At 32.3% G+C, this 22,275-nt stretch overlaps 1 protein-coding gene across 3 annotated transcripts; it reads right to left on the bottom strand.

Moving 5' to 3' along the window:
• Positions 1 to 8,134: 8,134 nt before the first annotated feature.
• LOC148627398 (centrosomal protein of 83 kDa-like) lies at positions 8,135 to 22,275 on the bottom strand. 3 transcript variants are annotated; one of them, XM_088572419.1, is made up of 13 exons: positions 21,903 to 22,043; positions 21,161 to 21,349; positions 20,344 to 20,494; positions 18,692 to 18,916; positions 17,549 to 17,797; positions 16,174 to 16,420; positions 15,134 to 15,278; positions 14,615 to 14,764; positions 13,650 to 14,013; positions 13,159 to 13,259; positions 12,739 to 12,931; positions 12,179 to 12,208; positions 8,135 to 9,681 (listed from the first exon to the last, which is right to left on the bottom strand). In XM_088572419.1, exons 2-12 carry the CDS (start codon positions 21,340 to 21,342, stop codon positions 12,197 to 12,199), a joined length of 2,019 nt encoding a protein of 672 aa, XP_088428545.1. In that variant the 5' UTR covers positions 21,343 to 21,349; positions 21,903 to 22,043; the 3' UTR covers positions 8,135 to 9,681; positions 12,179 to 12,196. The 3 variants fall into 3 exon arrangements, with proteins under 3 accessions (XP_088428545.1, XP_088428535.1, XP_088428524.1); XM_088572409.1 differs by lacking the exons at positions 12,179 to 12,208; positions 21,903 to 22,043 and adding an exon at positions 22,154 to 22,275; XM_088572398.1 differs by lacking the exon at positions 12,179 to 12,208 and having other exon boundaries at positions 21,903 to 22,249.

Raw genomic sequence — 22,275 nt, 5'->3', positions numbered from 1 at the left:
GAAAGAGTACTGTCGTCAGCATAATTATATAAGTCACAGTGGTTAACGAAAAGGAAGATATCATTTATAAATACGTTGAAAAGTACAGGGCCTAAAATGGAGCCTTGGGGGACGCCTTTAAAAATATTTAACACTTTACTTATATTTTGACCAACTTTGACACACTGCTTACGGTCTGAGAGGTAACTGTTCATCAGATATATAGCAGATTCACTGAGACCATAATGTCTGAGTTTAAGCAAGAGAAGATCATGGGATAAACAGTCAAAAGCCTTACTGAGGTCCATTAGTATGGCAGCAAGGTATCTATCACTATCCAGTGCTTTTTTCCAGTCCTCCAAGATGCGCAAAAGCGTTGACTGACAGCTATAGCCTGACCGAAAAGCTGCTAGATAGGGGTCGAAAAATTTCTGAAAATGTTCTGATAATTGACTTTCTATAGCTGTCTCAAAAATTTTAGATAAAACTGGGAGAACACTAACCGGTCTATAATTACCTTTTTCCAAAACACTGTTTTTTTTATGAATTGGTGCAACTTGTGCAATTTTAAGTTGATCTGGAAAAACTGAGTTGGACAGCGATAGATTTACAAGGTTTGTGAGAGGTTTTATAATTTCATGTTTAGAAAAATGTAAAATTTTAGGTGAGATACCATCTATACCTGTTGCCTTTTTGGCACTAATTTTGTTAATTCTTTTCAAAACAGATTTTTCAGTTACAGGTTCAAAAACAAGTTGATTAGATACAGATAGTTCACCATGCTTCTTATCTATAGCAACAATACTAGGATGGTTTTCATTTATTTCAGTGTTGTTATTAATACCTATATTTTTTGCTACATTTACAAAGTAGTTATTGAAGGTTTCACTCACTTCTTGCTGGTCGGTAATAATGTGACCATTCTCTTGTAAGACGGTATGTTTAGATGTTATACTGCCTTTGTTTGTAAAGGATAAACATGCTATCACAAGTATCCTTTGCGAAAACCTGATTGGTTCTCATTTAAAATTTGAAATTCCTCAGAAATGTTTGATAATCTATAATTTAAAATAGCTGTAAAACTTTTTCTAAACAGCTAATAAGCGTAATTGGTCGATAATTTTCTTGCCTGTTAGGTTCTTTGTTTTTAAAAATTGGTTTAATGATACCAACAGTCCAGTTTTCTAGAATACATCCAGAATCCAGTACAAGATTAAACAACTTAACATATATATCAATACAGTGTTCTAATGTGGATTTAATATATTCATTAAAATGTTTTTCATATCCACTGGCTTTATTGTTAAGTATTCGTTTTACTTTTCTTATCTCCGCTTCTGTTATATGTTGGTCAAGTTTTTCTCAAAACATTGCAAATGGCGGCACTCAACCGAAAACATGACATGGATGTCAATTTCAATATTCAAAGTATTTACAGGCTTCAGATAACAATATTCTTTCAAGATTGTTGTTTTGAATATACAATGCCAAAAAAAAATGGAATAAAGCAGATAACACCGTTTTGTACCTCAAAACGGCTCTATCTTTTGTCGAAGCGATGATAGTCGTGTTGTTTACGATTTGTACATGGAATTTACACTGTTGTAAAAACTGTCATCGCTGAGGTCGTAAAACGTTAATAACCAATCATAATGCACGAAAAAGGCATATGCTAATAAGATTGGAATTATTATCTTATATCAAGAACTTTGTATCGATTTACGCAGAACAAACCACGAATCGGTTTGTGTTATGTGTAACTTTATATAAGATAATATATTCAGATATTAGTTACATTCCTTATAATTTAACACTTTGGTAAAAAAATATCACTCAAATTTATAACAAAACACACACGCCACTTGACATGATTATTTCATTAATAAAAGTTGTCCTGTTAAAAGAGGCGTGATTTAAAGTTCGTGACCTTGCGTGTTCATCAGGTGAGAGAAAATTTTGTATTCAAGACAAAATAAAATGTCGGCATCTTTTCTAACAGAAAAAATGGTCATATTAAAGTATATGCTTTTAATATTCCAATATAAAACTGTGAGCAATGCTAATGAAATTGATACATCCACTCACCCTTTTGATAACATGCACCTTTTGACCTCCATATTGATTTGGATAAAATCAAACCTAGAGGCGATAAGAGCCTGAATCGCTCACCTTGGATAATGAGCCATAATCTTTATAAATAAATAAAAAAAAAAACATGTATTTTTTCTTGGATAAAAAGTTATCATGCTGCAAGCTTAAACCCCATGTCAGAATTTGGCTAAACACAATGGTCTTGAAGATATATGCATAAAACTGTTGTCTGACCCCTATGTCCTATTATTAGTAACAGTGGCCATGTTTTACGGCGTGTCAAAATCCCCGCATCACTTCTAGCCGAAATACTCTGAGGATCATTTATACCAAGTTAGGTTCTAATCAGTCCAAAAGTGTCAGAGGGAAGATTTTTTTAAGTAAAGATATCAAAATAGTCCCAAAAAGTTCAGCTGGAGGCTCTAGAGAGCCTGAATTACTCATCTGGTCAATAATAGTCATTTAGCCTTCTAAAGCTGGATTCTTGGCCCTATTCTCGTTTAATTAAAACATTGAACATTTTATCAGCTTACATTAAACATTATTTTGCTTTTGTTTTCTAATAAATATGCAAAAACTGATAAAAACCCTAATCAAAGACTGAAGTCTTCAAAGTCGCTTCCATCAAATACTCAATGCCACTGGTTTTGGCTTACTTCCAACCACCGAAATGGTACGAATGCTCTTAAATCGGGTGACTTCAGCTGAAATATTGGTTACCTTGAAATGATTGCGTACTCTTTCATAACCGTGATGACACGAATGTTTTCAATCATCCAGAACAAGATTAAACAACTGGCAATGGCTATATACAGATATCGGATCCTGATAATATATATGACCTTTATATAGTCAATTGTCACCAACGCCTGTGTTTGAATTGGAAACTTGGAAATATTACATAAATTCAAAACTAACCGATCATTTTATCTTTTAATGTAAACTTAAAACATGCATAGACATGCGTATGATATGTTTTGAAAGAGGTACGTTGTTGTGATCTTTGGGTCGCTTGTGATATTGGTCAGGGAAACAGTTTAGGAACCAGATTACGCAACTGGCAATGAGTAGTCATAGATATCGGGGCGTGTTAATGTGCACCCCTTGAGACGTTCACGTTTCCCATTTTAGCGTTCGTGCATCGTTTATCGTGCGTTTACATATCGTTTTGCATTCGTTTAAACGCACGATAGTAGCATTCGTTTAAACGCACGCTGGGATCTTTCTTTTAAACGCACGATGGGGTCGTTCGTTTAAACGCACGATAGAGGTGTTCGTTTATGTCTGTACTTTGATTATTTCCTTGATTTAATTGTTATTTTTATATTTTTTGCTATAATTTATTCATATAATTTCATTAATTTTATTTTCTATTTTTTTTTCTGTCGTCATTATATGTCAATATTATTATTTTTCGTCGTTCGTCTATAGTGCGTTTAAACGCACGCTGGGAGCGTTCATTTATCGTGCGTTTAAACGCACGCTGAGAGCGTTCGTTTATTGTGCGTTTGGTGAGCGTTTAGCGTGCGTTTGGTGAGCGTTTAGCGTGCGTTTGGGTATCATGCGTGCGGGAAACCTAAACGTTTCAAGGAGTGTATTGTCATGTATATAGTCTTGTAACGAGCCTGAATCAGAGACTGTGTAATGTTCAAAGTTAACCGAACACTTCATGTGAACTTCCCGTTCTCGTACAAACAAGAAACACCTAGAACACATGTGTATGATACTAAAGAGGTACATTTTTATCTCTTATGAAGCTAGAACTATGACGCAATGGCGGTACACGTGCAGCTTTACGTAGCGTATAACTACATTCTTATGCAAATCATATGCGAATATTAAGTACTGAAATTACGAATGCAAGATGTTGCTTACAATATTAGCCACTTAAAAAAATGACACTTTCAAGGGCTAGAACATATTTTTTCTGAAATTTGCACTAAAATGATATTGAAATACTGAACATTATGTCAATTTTCATTTATCATCAATGTGCTTTCCTTTTCTAAATAAAATACAAAAAAATGTAAAACAGAAAAAAAGAGCAATAACTCCAAAATCAGTAAATTTTCGCGGGAGATAAGTTTTCGAGCCAAAGAGACTAAGATATCTCAAATTTCTTCTATCTGTTATGGTCTTTGAGATATAAACAAAAATATATAGCGATACCCCTATATTCTATTTTAGTGACAGCAGAGAATCGTTGAAGTTTTCAACATATCATTCAGTCCAAAATGAACTTTTAAAATAAACTTCTCAATCACAGTAACATATAACTGAACTATCGTTATCGTGCACAAGAATCCTGTATATTTTAACCTTAAAGCAATCGCCATTTCTCAAGCTGATACTGTCATGGTTTTTTCACCCAATAATGTAAGAGTAGTTCATAGAACTTAATATTTTGAAGTAATATGCTGAGAACTACGTTTTGGATTGCAAGTGATGTTTTTTTTATATAATATAGAACAATTGAAAAATAGTTTTCATCTGTAATATCGAATTTGATGTTCGCAAAAGGTGCAAGGTAAAATGTGTAAACAAAACCACATGTCTGGAGAAAATCTACCCGTACATTGGGGAATAAAACCCTGCTAATCAGAACAGTTGAAATTAAAAATTTGGAAAGTTGGCTTTTTGTAGCAGTTAATGTCCAAATTGCAAAACATTTTCAAATTGGCCTTTATTTTGTAGCAAATTACAGTTTTAAAATATTACAAGTGAGGTTTTGATGTATGGCCAATTGTTAACATCAGTACAATCAATATGGTTGTGGTTAACTGAAAAAAATGCAACACAATGACACCTTATGTTCATAGATTTAAAAATTTTAGAAAATGTAAATGGATTTCTTAAACTGCAAAAAAAAATAGTATTAATAGTTTGCTGTCCTGTCATGTAATTCAGGACTGCCAAGCTAGAGCTTTGGCAAAAGTTTGGAAGATCAGAGACAAAAAAATATATATATCATAGGAAAATGCCACCTGATCAGCTCAATAATGTGGAAGTCGCATGCAGAATACAAGTGTAGTGTATGGTACAGAAGATAAGGAGAGATATCCAAATGTGGAGACTGACAAAATGACCGAAATTGAATGACTAAATTTACAGAGCCTTGATTGTAAATGAGCTCCCAGGCGCGTAGCTCCCCATACGCTAACACGCACGTGCGTGCACATAGGAGAAAAAATAGTCTTTTATCAATGTTTATTCTGTAACATTGCAATTCCATTCACCATATATGGCGCTAGATACTCAAATGCTCTGTAGCAGCTGCATCATCTAGCAAAGCTGTTGTCCCTGAGCCACCTTACCCAGTTATTTCAAGTCTTCAAGACTCGCAGTTTAAATTGACCGAGATTAAGATAAAATTACTAAAAACAGAATGGAAAGATGTGAACAATTTTGATTTCCCACCATGGTGGACTTCTTTAAATATTCACTGAGTTGATTTCCAATATAAAAGTAATTTAAAAATGTGTCATTTTAATGATGTTTTTTCCGCTTTGTACTAATGAGATATCTTTTTGTCTCGTCTGTCCGTCACACACATTTTGCTTCTCTGAAACGTCTAACAAACAAAATTGAATTGTATTTTTCAAAACGTGGTAAATCTAACACACACCAAGCTGGAGCTCTGAAAATCCAATACCCATGTGAATTACGGCCGCAGTCCAACAAATTAAACTAAAAAAGTAAATGACAAAAACATCCGTCTGTCTGTCTGTTTGTCCTAACCCGTCCGCATAACATTGTCCATCAACTATTCATTAATAAAGTAATAGATTGCTCGAATTTGTCTTGCTTTGTAAAGCGCCATACCAGAAATGGATCACATCACTTCAAATGTTATACCAGGCAATGGCAGATGTACTTCTACGAATAAATTCGCAAGATTCCACCAATAAAGCCATCATTTATAAGCTTTCAGAATTTAAGAAGGCTCAAGTTCAGAAAAATCGTCACGTTCCTATGAAAATAATTGAAACCTTGTTGCTTTGCGGAAAGCAAAACATTGCGATACGCGGACATACAACCGAGCTTAGTAATTTCATGGCCATCTTACATACTAAGTCATGCGGCGATGGTATTCTGACAGACCATTTAGAGGATAGTAGTAGTACGGCTAAGTACACATCATCTGATATCCAAAATTAACTTATTAACATTATTACAGATAAAATTCTCACATGGATAGTCGAAAGTTGCAACAAAAGTAAGTTTTTTACATTAATCGCAGATACATCTACCCGTGAACAGGTTTCAGTCTGTCTCCGCCACTTGGTAAGGGACGACATCGATCATAAAATATCGATCAAGAAAGATTTTCTTGACTTTTTAATGGCAAAGAGTACTAATGGTGAACATTTGGCCGAACTCTTGATCCAAACTCTTAACAATGCTGGTATGGATACTATGAAAATGAGAGCAGAGGGCTACGACAGCGCCGCGAACATGTCTGGAAAATTTAACGGGGATCAAGCTAGAATTCAGCAAACAGTTTCATGTGCTGTGTATGTCCTCTGTAAATCGCACTGCTTCAATCTGGCAATAGTCCACATTTGTAAAGATGCCTTAGTGAGACATGTTATGTCTATCGTTCAGAACATTGCATTAGCATTCCACTATTCTTCGAAGAAACTTCAATCATTTTACGAAGAACTGGATGTAGACGCCGTACAAAAAAACAACATGAACAAACGAACAAATTACGCACACTATGCGAAACACGTTGGACGAGTCGGGCCCACTTTATACTTTCAAGACATCATTCTCAGTGGACTTTCATGCACTGGAAAACCTACGAGGCCTAGGTGTTAAGGCAGGTCAATACTTGGCATTGATATAAAGGTTCGAATTTGTGATTGCTCTTGTTGTGTCGTAGCATATTTTGCAGAGCACCTTCTACTTTTCGAAATTTTTGCAAGGAGTAGAATGTGACTTGCTAGAGGCAACATAAGAGAGCAAAACCGTCATTGAGCTATTACGTGGAGAACATACGGATAACACAGGTTGGGACGCATTGTATCAGACAGCTCTGCATATGTCTGAACCGCTGGTCATATTTGAGGGTATGCCAAGGCGATGTGGACGGTAAACAAGGGCCAATCACCCTGCAAATACACCGAAACAGTACTGGAAAGTGTCCTTGTAACACTCATTTATCGATCATATGATCATGGAATTAGAGTCTCGTCATATCAAATCCGAAAATCGCTTTAACGATGCTCAATATCTTCTTCAACGATGTGTAAACAACCTTACAGCTGAGCAAATTATGAATTTTTCGAGACCTATCAAGTGGACCTTACTTGTGATTTAGATGAATTTAAGAAAGAGATCGCCCGTTGGCGTATGCGCCTGGTCAATAATGCCTCGGAACCAGATGCCCAATACACTTTATGAAACATTAGACACAGTTGATCCTGTCCTGTATACTTCCACTGAGACAATGTTTTGTATAATGCTTACAATGCCGGTAACAAGCGCTACAGTTGAAGGATCGTTTAGCGTACTTCGAAGACTGAAGACTTACATACGATCTACGATGAACAATAACAGTTTAGCAGCACTTGCGTTGATGCATATCCACTGCGAATTTCCAGTTAATTTAAACAGAGTGATGGAGAAGTTGATTTCTGCCGAGACACGGAGAACAGATTTTGGACACTTCTAAGAAACCAAGTAATGTATAAAAAATTAACAAAATTAGGGTATTTCTTATTAATCACGCTCAAACACTTCATTTGTACTTTGAGATACTCTTCTTCTTAGGGTCCTCAAGACTTTTAGAAACACCCTAAAGTAATCACATTTTCCGTCAATCTCACTGCCCATCGTATGATAACTCAAAAATAGAGAAATATCTTTTAAAAAAAAGGGTTATTCCAGCAGCAGTTTTTAGGTCCCAGGAAATGGCGAGAATGCAGGATTTTGCACCATTTACCCCCAGACCTCCTGCTGTAAGGCCACCTCTTTGAGGTGGGCCGGGTCGCTTCCAGACCCTTGCGTGCATAACATTTAAAGCCAGCTACGCTGGTTTTACAACTTGCAGAAAAAATAATTTTGTTTCATATGCTTTTAATATTCCAATATATAATAAATAATTATACACAATTTACAAAAGAAGAAATCATGACTTAGAAGTACATCATGTCAGAGACCAACAGAAGAGAAGTTGATATGCAGCACAAAATGTAAAAATATAGAAATTTTATATGAAATAAAATGAATCATTTGATATTGGTGAAGCTCATGAAAATGGTATGAAAGCTTAAACAAACCTAAAAGAAAGTTAAAAACAAACCAGAAAAAAACTGTGAGCAAAGACCACTTGAAGATACCCCTGCACAGCCCTCTCAGAAACAATATGGTCAAAATAGAAACAGTGGTCTAACAGGAAGTTGAAGACGCTGGAGTCTAATATTGAATCCCACAATATGACCTACCTATATAGAGCTTCTGTCAAGAAATAAAGTGACTGTATTCAATAGTTGCACAGAACACTGTAACAAATATTTTGTGAATGGATGGACACCATGATCAGTCAATACCTTCTGAAAAACAGGGTGTAAAATGGGAGGTTTAACCTTCTCAGGTAATTGAGTTTAATCCAAGAGAAGAATTAATTTCTAAACAAAATATGAAAAGAATGAAAAAGAAATGAACATAAATGCACCGTTACACTTAAACAAAACAAAAAAAACAACACTGAAACGAGTAGAACATTTGAGTAGAGGTACATACATTGTATAATTAACAAACTAATAATATTATCACAGATAAATGCCGAGACCACAAAGCATGACGAGAAAACAAGTGAAGAATAAACAGAAAATATTTTTATTAATACTATTTTGGCTTCTTAAGGTCAAAATTGATGAAACCAGAAAATTTTTATCCATGGTCTTGTTTTTTCTTTGTAAATTACAAGACAATCCTAACAAACTATCAACTTTGATCCCAATTTCTGAGGCAAAGGTAAGCTGTCTACTTTTAATTCTTTTTCAACAGACCGTGCTATAAACAGAATTTCTCGTCATGCTTTGGATGCCTGTAAACCACCATTTTAATCAGAGTAACAGAAAAAAAGTCACTGGATTAAAAAATAAAAAGCAAGGAAAACTAACTTTAACCTATCAAAAATTCAGGAGCTTATGATTACAAAGTCAGAATTATTTAATATTCATTTTTAAAACTGTGTAAAAAAATTTAGAATTATTCAAGCCAAAGTAATAATTAATAAAAACAAAAGCAGTCAACAAAACAATGAGAAATGATTCATGTGCTTTATATAGTTGTATCATTTAAATGGAAAAGTTTAATGTTTCTATAATTAAAATTTACTTCAAATGTAACCGATATAATTTGAAAAAAAAATGTGACTTTCCCTCCATTAATCTTCTATATCCATCAAATAGATTTATCAATGTCATTTTTCTCTTTGCTATATTCTTCTACAGTTCTATCATTATCTTCAATGCCTGGTAAACTGCCTTTAAAGGTACTGTGAGCAATTTCTTGTAATTCTTCAATTTGTTGTTGTTGATTGGTTTCTACCATTTCAAGTCTTTGTCTTAAAATTCTCAAATCACCTTGGTGTTTTCTTTCCTGAAAATAAACAATAAAATCTACCAAGTCAGATTACAACTAAAACAATGCTTCTGTGTACCATAGACGTACACAATGATCAACAGGTTTATGTTTTAATTTAAAAAATGTCTTATCATGCCCACCTTTTGATATTTTTCTTTAAGATTTGAAACAGTATTGGAAAAAAAGTACAAAATGATAAAGACCAGTACGCTGTACCACCCATCTTAAAACGATCAAGATATGAACAAATTTATTTTGAAGTCCTTTTTGTAATTTACATCTTTCTGCATTTTGATCACACTGACATGAGTAATTATCTAAAATTTTACCATATAGTAATGTCATAAGTAACTTGGAATGTGCCAAATAAACATAACGAAAATAGCCTATTAGTATTACTCTAATCTGGATAAAAACACTGATATTTTTCTGCAATTCGTAATTTCTTATTTTATCCAAATGACAATGGCACTTTACGTCTTAATTAGACATTCTTATCGAAATATTATAGGTGTAATGAAATGGTTAATACTTAACAGTTGTGCGATAGTACTTCAATACATAACCTCCTACAGACATCAGAACAATTGTTCATCTCTTACCAAAGTCGAATTACAAGAAAATATGCTTTCCTGATTCATTAATATATGTTCAGTGTGTGAATATAAGATTTTTTAAGAATTTCTGTCATTAAAAATTATTTCCAAAATTGACAGCCAAGTAAGTCAGGTAAGAAATTTCTAAGTAACATGTACCAGTAATATTGAATTGTCTTCTTTCACACATTGTACATGTTTGTCAAAGAGTTTGTCAAGCATCAAGCATAAAGCCAGTATAATAAGAGTTATTGGTTTTATACAGAATGCCAGATCATAATTTTACTCAAAGTCAAAAGTAACCTTCTTAATGGGAATCTCACTGGTCAATAAAGCAGCTGCTAAGAACTGAAGGATGAAGTTTGTCATATAGATTAGAAGCCTTCCTTAGAATGTAGACAAGGTAGGAACCATATGCAGAAAATAATAAACAAAGAAGTGAATATAAACTGTAGAAATAAACATGCTTGTTAAATTCAGTGAATACATCAACAGAAGCTGTCAGTAACAACATGGGATTTTTCTTGGACCTTTTAAACATATATATAAAAGATGCCTTATCTTTATATATGGTAAAACTTGCATGCTAAGATACTTTTTCTATCTTAGACTTATTTGATAAATCTAGTTTTTAAAACTAGAATCTTAGCTATAGATATTGTGTAAACAGTGTATACTCGTTGTACTGTTTTTGAACTTTTAATGATGCTAACATAAAATTGAATTACAAAGATTTCCTGACAGACATAGAATATCATATGACTTTTTTCATATCACATGCTACAACAACCCTCAGACATCCATATGAACAGGAGAGGTTTATATAGGTCTAAGTATTGTAATTGAATGTGAAATTGAAAAATCCATACTTTTCATATTCTGTGGATTTTATATTTCAACATGTGGCTAAATTTTAATGTAAATCATGTGATATCAATCACTTGACTTATGGATTTTTTTCAGGCCCATACATGTATTGATATCAGCTCACTGGGTTGTTGGTAAGCCTACAACACATATACAGAAGACCTGTATTTTCTCTAAACATATTATAAAAAATGGTGATAACTAGTTAAGAATCAACAATTTTTAAAAGCCAAACCTTACATCTGTTCAGTGACCGGTTTCATAAAAAATTTCAAATTGAGATTTTCCTCAATTGAAATTGAAGATTTGAGGAAATTCTCAACTTAAATTTATGAAACCCAGGGCTGGCATTATAATTCAGTTACAGAGCACATAATGAAGGATTCTGTTAACATCAGAAACTTGGTTGTTTTAAAATTAGTACAGTAGTTGAACCGATCCATGCAACAATTTGATGGATCAATGCCCATTGAGTGATTGATCGCTGACCAATGACCAGTGACTGATCTGATCGCAGTTTTGTTATGTAAAATGACGTAAGATCTGTTTTAAATAAAAGAAAAAAAAAATAAAAGCATAAATTGAGGTTTAAATCTATTACATTATACAAATATGTGTAAAATTGACAAAGAAAACAACAAAAACCGCAAATTACATTGACCACTCTGTGGTCATGTGATGCGATCACCAGTTAAATGGATCAGCTTGACGGATCGATGACTGGCTGGAAACTGATCGGTGATCGATGACCGATCACACTTTTTGTTGCACAGATCGGTTCAGATACTATATTAGTATATACTACATACATGTACAAGTCAAGAGATAATTTTCTAGGACCCTTGAAATGATTCGGATGTATAATCTACTATCAAGTTTCAGTTTATACTTTAAAAAAACAAAATTTGTTTGTTAAATCATGGATGTTAATACATAGGAAAAATATACATGTGCAACATGATGTTACTAATATAACATATATATAAAAGTCCAAGAAAAATCCAAATTCCTGAATAATTGTTTTAAACATATACACATACATTTCCTACCTTAGAAATAGTAAGTACTTATTTTTTCAACTACAAAAAGGATAATCAAATTAAGATTGGTCAGGTATATTTAATATACAATGTGACAACATCAGAAGATTATACTCTTTTGCTTTGTTTTTGCTCTGTTTCTATGTTTGCCAAAAAAACTCAGCCCCTACCAGTGCTTTTAACATAGTTCAGATCAATCAAAAAAGATTTATTCTGTTGAAAAACTGACTGTTCTACAAACAAAGCATAACAAGAAATTCAGTTTTGTTCAGAATTATCTCAGCTGGATTTTATGGAGTTAATAAATAACCATTTAGTGCAACTTTAATGGAATTATATGTACTTGGATTTCTAGTAATCAACAGTTGATGTGATATCATACATGTATCACCATTTCCTACCTCTGTTTTTATGTTACCTTAACTCCTAATGGATTATGTTTTGTGACTTTCTTTGTACTTAAAAAAAAATATGTTTGAATGAATTGATCACAATTCTTTAAGTTTAACATCCACAGCATTGGATCTATAAAGTTTTTATTGTGCATTTATTAAGTGGAATGATTTTACCTCTTCACTGTAACTATAATTAGGAAGGAATGTAGCATCTGTGGTCATATTGAAAGAGGTAAACATCATATCTCCAATTGGTACATTGTGAACGCCTCCACCAACCAAACACTTCCTAAATTCAGAGTGCCGCCTATGTAAATCTTTCCATTGCTTTTTTAATTTGTTGTAGTTTTCTTGAGGTACACATTTTCTGTAAAAGTAAGAAAACAGTAATATACATTTATGCATACTTGATGTGAGAAAAAATTGTAAACTAGCAGATAACCTCTTTTTTATTCTTGCATTGGAATTATTACTTGTGTATAACACGAAGAAGCTAACAAAAATTTAAGCTTTAATGAATTGAGCTTGTCCTGAATTTTTTAAGGAAAATTGAGAAAAACATGAAAGGTTTAAATCACAAGAGTTGTAGCTTACTCTAAAGCCTTCTTCTCAAGTTCTGACTGCTCATACTTGGCCTCTGTGAGTTGGAGTTTATCTTTTAAATTTTCAACTACATGATGGCTTTTTCCTCTCAACTGAAATTAATATGAAGGAATTAAAAAAAAAAAAGCATGAAAAAAAAACTCTCCCCGAAAAAAAGTAACTTTTACTGAAGTCAATTTAGTATTAAAAAAAGTTCAATCACACATTTTCACTTCCCTCTGAAAAATCAATAAGTCCATATGAAAGTTTGACCACTTATTGTTTTTACATTTATAATATTTTTACCCAAAATAAATGCACAGTACCTCTATATTAATTTTTAACACTTGTTTCGTCTTTGATATTAGACAAAAGAATAGCATTAAAATGACTTCCAATTATTTGACTTAAATACAATTACACCAAAGAGAATTTTTTTGACTTCTGTAAAAAGTTTTAAATAGGAAATGTCTTGATACTTGACAGATATATAGACTATTTACCTTTTTGTATAAAGTCAGAGCCTTCTGATATTTTTTCTGCACTTGATCTAACTTATCATGAAGTTCTCTCACCCTGTTATCCAACTCATTTTTTTCATCGTGATACGAGGACCGTTGTTGTGAGAGTATTATATCGTGATTGTCTTGTAACTTTTTTAGCTGGTCTTTAGCTAATCTTGTTTCTTCCTTTAACAATTCCACCTGATTTCTAAGTCTAATATTATCATCTGTCATATCATGTTCATTGTTCAGATATGAGCTAAGTTCATTTTCAAGTTTAGTAATTTTATTTTTCAAGTCTGAATTTTCAATTCTTTCTCTCTCCATTTGATCTGTTAATGAGTGTTGATGACTTACTTTTGATCTAAAAAATGAAGAAAAAAAATTATTGAAACACCAATGTACCTATTGTGATACTACTAATTATGTTAACTTTAATGGTTATTGAATTTCAGTAACTAAAGATTATTTTTTAATCCTTGTGGTATCACACTGATGTAATCAGAACTATGGTTGTAACAATTCATTGCAAAAGTCTGAGAGCACAACTGATTCACATGTTAAAAAATATCAAAATATTGGCAATTATGGCAGTTAAGTCAAATATGTTATACCTGAAGCTGATTTTAAAAATTCTGTAAGGACTAGAATCATGGGTAAAGATGGTCACAAGGCTAACTACAGGACAACTCAGACAATTAAAACTCAGGAGAACAACAACACTGAATTCATTAAGACTTATAAAATTCTTATCTGACATTTAAAGAACACCTTTCTCACATATGTATTAACATGTGACTACCAATACATGTAAACTCTTAATCAAATAAAAATAAGGATCCTTAATTTCATACAATCTTGATGGGAAAAAAAATTCTCAAAGAAAGTGGGTTACAATAAGGTTCTTATATTTTTTTCCAGTTTTATTGTATACCAATGACTTTATTCTAGTTTCACTTTCTCACTTTAGCACTATAACTTCTCTCTCAGCAACAGCTTTAGCTTCATTGGCAGCACTAATTCTGTCTTCCATCTTCTCTCTCTCCGCATGTCTGTGGGCTTCCTCATCTATTTTCCTTCGTTCTGTCTCTTGAAGTTTTGTTTCTAAAGCTAACCTGTTAGAAAATGTAGTGGTAAGTTGTTAATAGAAATTTAGCTACAGTACTTTCATCTTTTCCAAGAAAGTAAAATATCATATATCGTTCAGTTGTCAAGAAGATTTCAGAATATAACAAATGGGTGTTACAAGTATAATTTTTTTTTCTATTAAATAAAATCTATATAAATGCCAGATTAACCAAGTTATTATTTAATCATTATATTTCTTTTAACAAAAGATCTTGACTGTATGTAATCTTCATTAATCAGAGTTTAATTTGCTTAATCAGTTATTGAGCTGATAGAATAAGTTTTAAAAGACCTGGTATCATGTTTCAACCATGAACTTCATTCATATTTTTTAATTCAAAGGTTTATGATCTTACTTTTCATTTTCCAGTTTAGCATATTTTACAAACTCTTCTTCCCGAGTAGCTTGGACCCTCCTTACAGCTTCTCTTTCTTTCTCTTGTAAATTTCTTGATTGTTGTTCTGAGGTGTGCTTAGAAATTTCTATTTTAGTCTGTAAATCTGTAATAATAAAGACTTACTATTTACCCCTGACCAGAAAAAAAAACTTCTGAAAAGATAACTTTTGAATACTGATATACATAATAGAAAAATTTAACTTTATCTGTCATTTTGCTGGAAAGTTTTAAGGACTTAACAGATACTAATTCAAACTCAGAAAATATTTGGTTTTTTTTTAATATAAATATAAAAATGAACTGATACTGTAATGAAAGTCTTAAGGAACCAACTATAGTTGATATATGTAACTCTAACCTTGTTTTAGGGCTGCAACGATACACCTGAACCACAAATGATATGTATTGCGATATTGTAGACAAATGACGATATTATATTACATTACATATAGTGAACAAATACCCAGAAGGTGGTGGCTCAAGTTCCAAGTCAGTTTTAATTTTTTCAATTAAGGCCTCTTACGTAAATAAAATATAAATAACACAGTATGAGTTTCGCACACAAAGTAAAAACAAAGGTTATTTTTTTTTCAAATTTAATATTCAACATATCGATGTTAGAATAAATGATACAGCACATTTTTGTACATTCTCAAAAAAAAATTAATTTCGTCAGCATCTAAGCAGCCTCATTGTATCATGTATCGTATCGTTAGGCAAAACACCAGGATATATTGTGGTGTGGTATATCGTTGCGCTCTTACCTAATTTAAAGAATTAGTACACAAATCTCAATTACCAAGTACATAAGATAAATCAGGTTTCATTTTCTTTTTATCCTGAATCTCTCTTCAATTGAACTAATAAGTCTCATAAGAATTTTTTTCTTTCAAATTGAGAAAATCAAGAAAACTTAAATAAGAAGTAAATTTCTTACATGATAGTATATAGTTAATATATTTAATTTGAAAAATCATTATCATCTAAGTATATATTACCCTCAATAATATTAGCTAATTTATCCCTCTCTCTTTCAAGTTCTCCTCTTTGTTTTAGCATATCCATTTTTTGATTTGTAAGTTCAACTTTGCTTTTGTGTAAGGCTTCATCCACTTTATTTTTAAGAATGACATTGTCTTTTTCTAACTCATGTATTCTGCCAGTTAGTTTGTTGTGAGTATCACCAGTTCCTGCTAAATCCCTCTGTAGCTGTTCAACTTGTTTCCTTAATGATTCTCTTTCAGCCTACCAGCACATAGGAAATTAAAATTAGATTTCGAAATGAAAATTTCTTAAAACCCTCTTTTATCATTATTTCTTTCAATAAACGACTGATGTGATTATTTAAGGCTGGGCAACAGCAGGTCTCGTCAGAGAAACAGCAGTCATGGTAATTCACACTGGCAATTACTTGGAAGTACTAAAAATTTGCAGAAAAGTGGGAAATACTGGGGAAAATTTTGAATACAAAGAGAATGGATATAGTGAATATGTCAAAAAGACAACAGCTCAACAGGAATGAAAAATGAAGTACAATGAAAAGTTCAAATAACTTCAACTAAAATGGATTTAAATTTGTTGGTTTGTTATATTTTCATATATGAAATTTATACTGTACTAAATTCAAAAGATTAAAGTACTTTACTTCAACCCAAGCATGCTCACAGCCATACTGGTGAAAATTTTAGAATTCCCTTTGAAAAATATTTTTTTCCCTTTAACGACTTTAAAACAGAAACAAAGCCACTAAGTACAAGTTTATGTAAGAATCGGACAAATTGAAAAAATTAGAAACATGCATGCCAAAAACCCAACGATCTGACAATATAATTTCATTCAAGGATGCTTTTTCTATTTGAAAAGACCATTATTTGATCTCGGCATCACTGGATTTGCTCAGAAATTTTTCAATAGAATGTTAGAAAAATGAGGTATTCTACACAGTTGTCTGTCCTTGATATCATTTTTAGGGCATTTCAATGAAATTATAACTCAATTTACCAACATGATGTGGAAAATCTTCTTTGTTTTCCTTGATTCTGATGCTGCAAACAGTTCAATTAAACTTTCAAAATAGTGGGTTTTTTCAAACCAAGTTTCACCCACTACCTGATTCTTATAGAGACTCACACTTAAATAAGCATTGATACTACATCAACTCAATTTTAAGGAACGACTAATATGTCATTGAGAGAAAAAAAGAACTGTATTAAAGAATAAATAAGTAAGAACTGTGGTTTTGACATGTCTGTTGTGGTCTGGTTGTTTTTAAAATTAGTGACCCAATACACATTTTTTTTCTAAAAAATCAATATATCAAAAATGGTTTTATAATTTTAGTTTCAAGGTATGAATAATTTCAAATGAACATACCTCTAGAGATTTGATAGTTGCAGCATGTTCAGTGATCTGTTTTTGTTGAACTCTAGTCAAACTATCAGTTTCAAATCCTTGTTTTTCTCGGTGTGCTCTTATTTCTTCAAGTTCACCATTCAATGTTTTCAATTTCATATGAAGTTGGGCATTTTCCCTCTGCACAATTCTAACTCTCTCTGAATCATCACATGTCTCTTTCTTAATTTTTGCTATCGTTGCTTCTCTTTCTTTCCTTAAATTTGTAACCTAGACAAACAAAATAATAAAAACATTTTTTAAGAAATGTTTAAACTGTCTTTGGACAAAGAGTACTCTCCAACGTAAAATATGGAAGCAAACTATGTTGTAATGTTCCTGACAATATTGAATAAAAAAAACTAGAGCTCACAAAAATATCCCAATGCATTTGAATTTAAATCATGTTAACCCTTAGGTTGGATAATCTTCTGTTGCATTTCCCTGCTTTCAAGTACTTCTCTATCTAAGAATCAGGCAAAATGTGTATAAGGTGTGGCACATGAAGAGAAAAAACAGATTTTATTGCATAAACCAAGAATTTATACCTAATAACCTCCAGAAATAACCATCAAAGTGTTGGTAAAATTTCCCTTTTTAAGATATTAATAGGTCAAATTTAGTTGAAATGCACTATGGAAAAAATGGCAGGAAAATTTTCCCACACTTCTTCCTTAAATAAGCAGTCAAAAAATGTCTACATTGCAGATGCATCAGGATAATTTAAATAGCTTTTCAGTTGCTTTCTAGATGTATTGAATATATCTGAGGCAAAAAAGACCAAATTGAGATATATGATGTGCCAGCGTTGCCTGATTCTTACACAGAAAGGTACTAAATAACACATTGTATTCCTTAATATACATCTACATATGCTGACTATACTTCATATCAAATTTTATCGATATCTTTGAATGTTTTCAGGTTTCGTATTCAATTGTTGTTTACAGACATACTAGTTAATGAAAACTATATATTTGAGTTTCATTAAATGTAACAAGTGACAACTATTAAACATATTTTTCCTGTTTAAAAAATAATTAAAATTGCTTGAAAATAGAACTCTTATGTGATTACAGTAACAACTGAAATACTTTCTTTCCGTTCTACAGTTATCTTTTATACCTCTGCTTCCTGTTTCATTCTGCATTCTTCTAAGATTCTTTGACATTCTATCCTTTCATGTTCATATTCTGACTTCAGGAATGACAGTTCATATTTGAATTTGTTACAAGCTGTCCTTAATTCTTCTATTTCTTCCTCTTGTTTCATGTATCTTTCTTTGTACGTCTTTTCCACTTCCTCAACCACTTGCATGCGTATAATTTCAAGCCTCTGAGGTGTCACAACCTGGACAGAATTCAAATGAATGGATTAAATCATTTTGACCTTTGCATAGATATAATTCTGTTATTATATTGAACAAGAAAAAAAAACAGATCTAAAGAGTTCTTGTGTGTTAGTACCTATGAATTTAAAAACACCTGATGGAACCTACCCTATTGAACTACAAAAATGTATTTGCTTAACTATCATTATAGCATGGATATCCAGGACAGGTTCTTTTTTATTCTAATTGGAACCAGTCCCTGAACAGATTTAAAGAAATCAGACCTTCATCCTTCAAGTCCCCATCCTCAGTTAAATCACCAGTTGCATTCAAAAGAACAGTAGCACTTCGCATGCTGTAATTGTCAGTAAGCCCTTTCAACCATTTTCCTTTTTTTTTTCATTTGATTAAGTTATTGTGTAGTTAACTTTATTTTAAAACTTAACCATATGAATTTATGTACTTACATCTGTAAATATAATGCACCTGCTAGTTGACTAACACATTTATAAATAATAATATCTGTATATAGTAAATTACGTATGAATCAGAATGCAATGAGCAAAGCAGTAATGATTGCATCATAAAATCATGGTTCTTCTATGATATTAAAAAGTTATTAATTGTAGTTTCATTTAATTTTTTGGGTATCAATTTTCGTGGGTAGAGGAAAAAAAGACATTTTATTGGGTACTTGAATTTTTGGTTTGGGGGTCAATGATTTTTTTTCCTAAACTGACAGTTTCTGCTTTTCCAGTAAAACCATTGCCCAAGCAAAACCTTTTTTGCTGAATATTAAAACATATATTTTGTAAGCATTTAGTTTTCTGCAGTACATGTTCCACAACACTGACAATTGTGACAGAATTAATCTTAAATAATGAATGGAATTTACAATGTACATACACATGTATGACAATCCATAGTGAAATTATGACTCCCATTTTCATTTCCCTTTTCACAAGTAAATTTTAGTAACTAAAAGCCAAAATTCTTATGAAAGAAAGACTCAGATGCTAGGTCTAGCTTTAACAAAAATGGTAAAAACCTGAATTTATCAAATGACACTTTAACAACATCTATTTACTGTGGAGGGATAGAATCAGATGAGAATAACACGTCACTATAACTGACATTACACAAACTAGGGTAGCCCCAACTGGCCAAGGCTTATAAGCGCTAATAAACAATTGATTGTGGTTAAAAAAATTAAGGGTTGACAGGATGCCACCTACCTGATATGGTTTGTTCCACAATGACAAGTGTGCAATGCAGAAATTCATCCCAAGTTTTCCTGTCTGTATTTTTTTTTTATTCACAGAAAAAATTGTTTGTTGAATTTTAGATTTTGTGATTCCACACCAACCACAAAAATGACCAAAAAAAACCCTAATAATAATATTAAAACCACAATATACAAATCTTAAGCTAATGCTCAGTTAAATACCTTGCTTTTTGCCTCCTCTAATTCAGAATGTAGTTCTGCAAGTTCTTTTTTGCCTTGCTCATACATAGATTTGTACTTTTCCTGTACAATCCTACTCTCTTCAATTGTCTTTTTTATTTCATCTTCCAGTTTCCCATACTCATCTTGCAATCTTTAATTAGAAATGTTGACATAAATACAAATACATGTATGTACATAATGTATACAAAAGAGATAATTGCAAGTTTTCACTTCAATCTTTTTACTATTTTAAGTTAAACAAAATCTCGATGTTTGCTAAAAACTCGTTTAGCCATAAAAAAATATGTCTGTTTACACTTACAAAATGTACATTCTAAACAAAAATAAAGTAGGTACAATGTAGGTAGGCATTTTCATTTTATTTTTTCAGCACAAGTTTCACTATTACTTCACACTGTTCCTATGTATTTCATATTTATTGCAAAGCTATTAGGAACCACTGGCCATAAGTCCAGACTTGCTGTGAAATTTATTCTTTTTCAGTGCTATAATGCTGGTGAACATGGCCTGTAGGATTCTGACTTTTTGTTTAAGACTGATTAATTAAAACACTGGAATGACTGAGCTGAAATTTACCAATTTTTGTTTTAAATGGAAATTTCTTATTTTCTTTATTTTTACTTCCAGTATGCAGAGAAAAGGCTTGGGGTCAGGTGAAAAATAAGGTTGGATGGGTAACCATAAACAGACATGTATTTTTTTTGGCCTAATATATACTACTTTAGCAAGAGTCAGTAGGCTCCTATTAAAAGTACATGTATTTCTTGAGACCAAATAATGGTTGTTTTTAATTCACCTATGATGCTCTGTTTTCAGCTGCTCATAATTAGTTCTGTGCATTTGACTCCTCATTCTTTCATCTGCCAATAACTTCTGTAGTTCTGTTTCTGTTGCTATTTGTGGTAGCTGCTGGGCTAACCCAGGAAAGCTTCCAGACATTTTGTCAGGACTTTGAAGGAAGCTATTTCCAGTGGCCATATTGAAGCTGTAAGATAAATAAGATATAAAATGAATACTTAATCATACATACTTAATACATAATCATTCCTCTTCTTTAACAGGTAAACTGGTATTTCTGTAAAATAAAAACATTCTAAAGAATGCATTTACCTCGACATACATGTACAAATGCAGTTAAAACAAGTCAAGGGATCAAACCAATAGCATAAAACTGTATAGTACATTAGTAGAGAAGTACTGGAATTCATTATTTCTTTGATGGTGGCGTTCTTTATTTTAAACAGGGCCTAAATCTGTCTCCTACATACATTTAAAATGAGCTGTCTGCGACACCTCAATTAAAAAAGTAAGATTTTGAATGGGCTAAATTAAAACCCGATTTTAGTTTAACAAGGCCAACAAATAAAGCAGAAATTGGAAGTAAATGTAAAGTGTCATAGATAAATGGGGGAAGTGCGCACAAACAAAGAGAAGTTTTTGCTCAATTTCCATATAGTAATGATTAGGCCTATTCTTCCATATAGTAATGATTAGGCCTATTCATCTGTGTATGCATCCCTGTTTTGGCAAACACTCACCAATTTAAGAAAGATAAATCCAAAAGTACTGCTGCAGTATCAAACAATCAAATCTCTGCTCTTCTGGGTCCGAAAGAAATGAATATGAGTTATTAAATGTTTACACCAAACGTCAGAGTATGTACATGTACACAGTACAAGTTCAGACACATGCAGCCCGCTAAACCATATGTTGCTTTGCAAAAAGAATGGTTTTTAAACATGCAAATCAATGGATCATGACACTTTTATAAAGCTGTTTTGCAACTCACATATTGATGAGGCTTTAAGGGAAAGCTAATGAGAATTCTAAGGGTGTTCACATTTTTGAAACGCTGTTCGAACTTGACAACAAAAAATTTACGCTTGCGCAGGTGTATTTCCGGTATACAAT

The sequence above is a fragment of the Perna viridis genome, chromosome 1 (assembly GCF_037379345.1).
Source record: "Perna viridis isolate PV_CMFRI_1.1 ecotype Kerala chromosome 1, ASM3737934v1, whole genome shotgun sequence".
In the NCBI taxonomy this organism is placed as follows: Eukaryota; Metazoa; Mollusca; class Bivalvia; order Mytilida; family Mytilidae; genus Perna; species Perna viridis.
The sequence above is the reverse complement of the archived record's forward strand: the minus strand, read 5'-3'. Positions and strand labels throughout refer to the sequence as shown.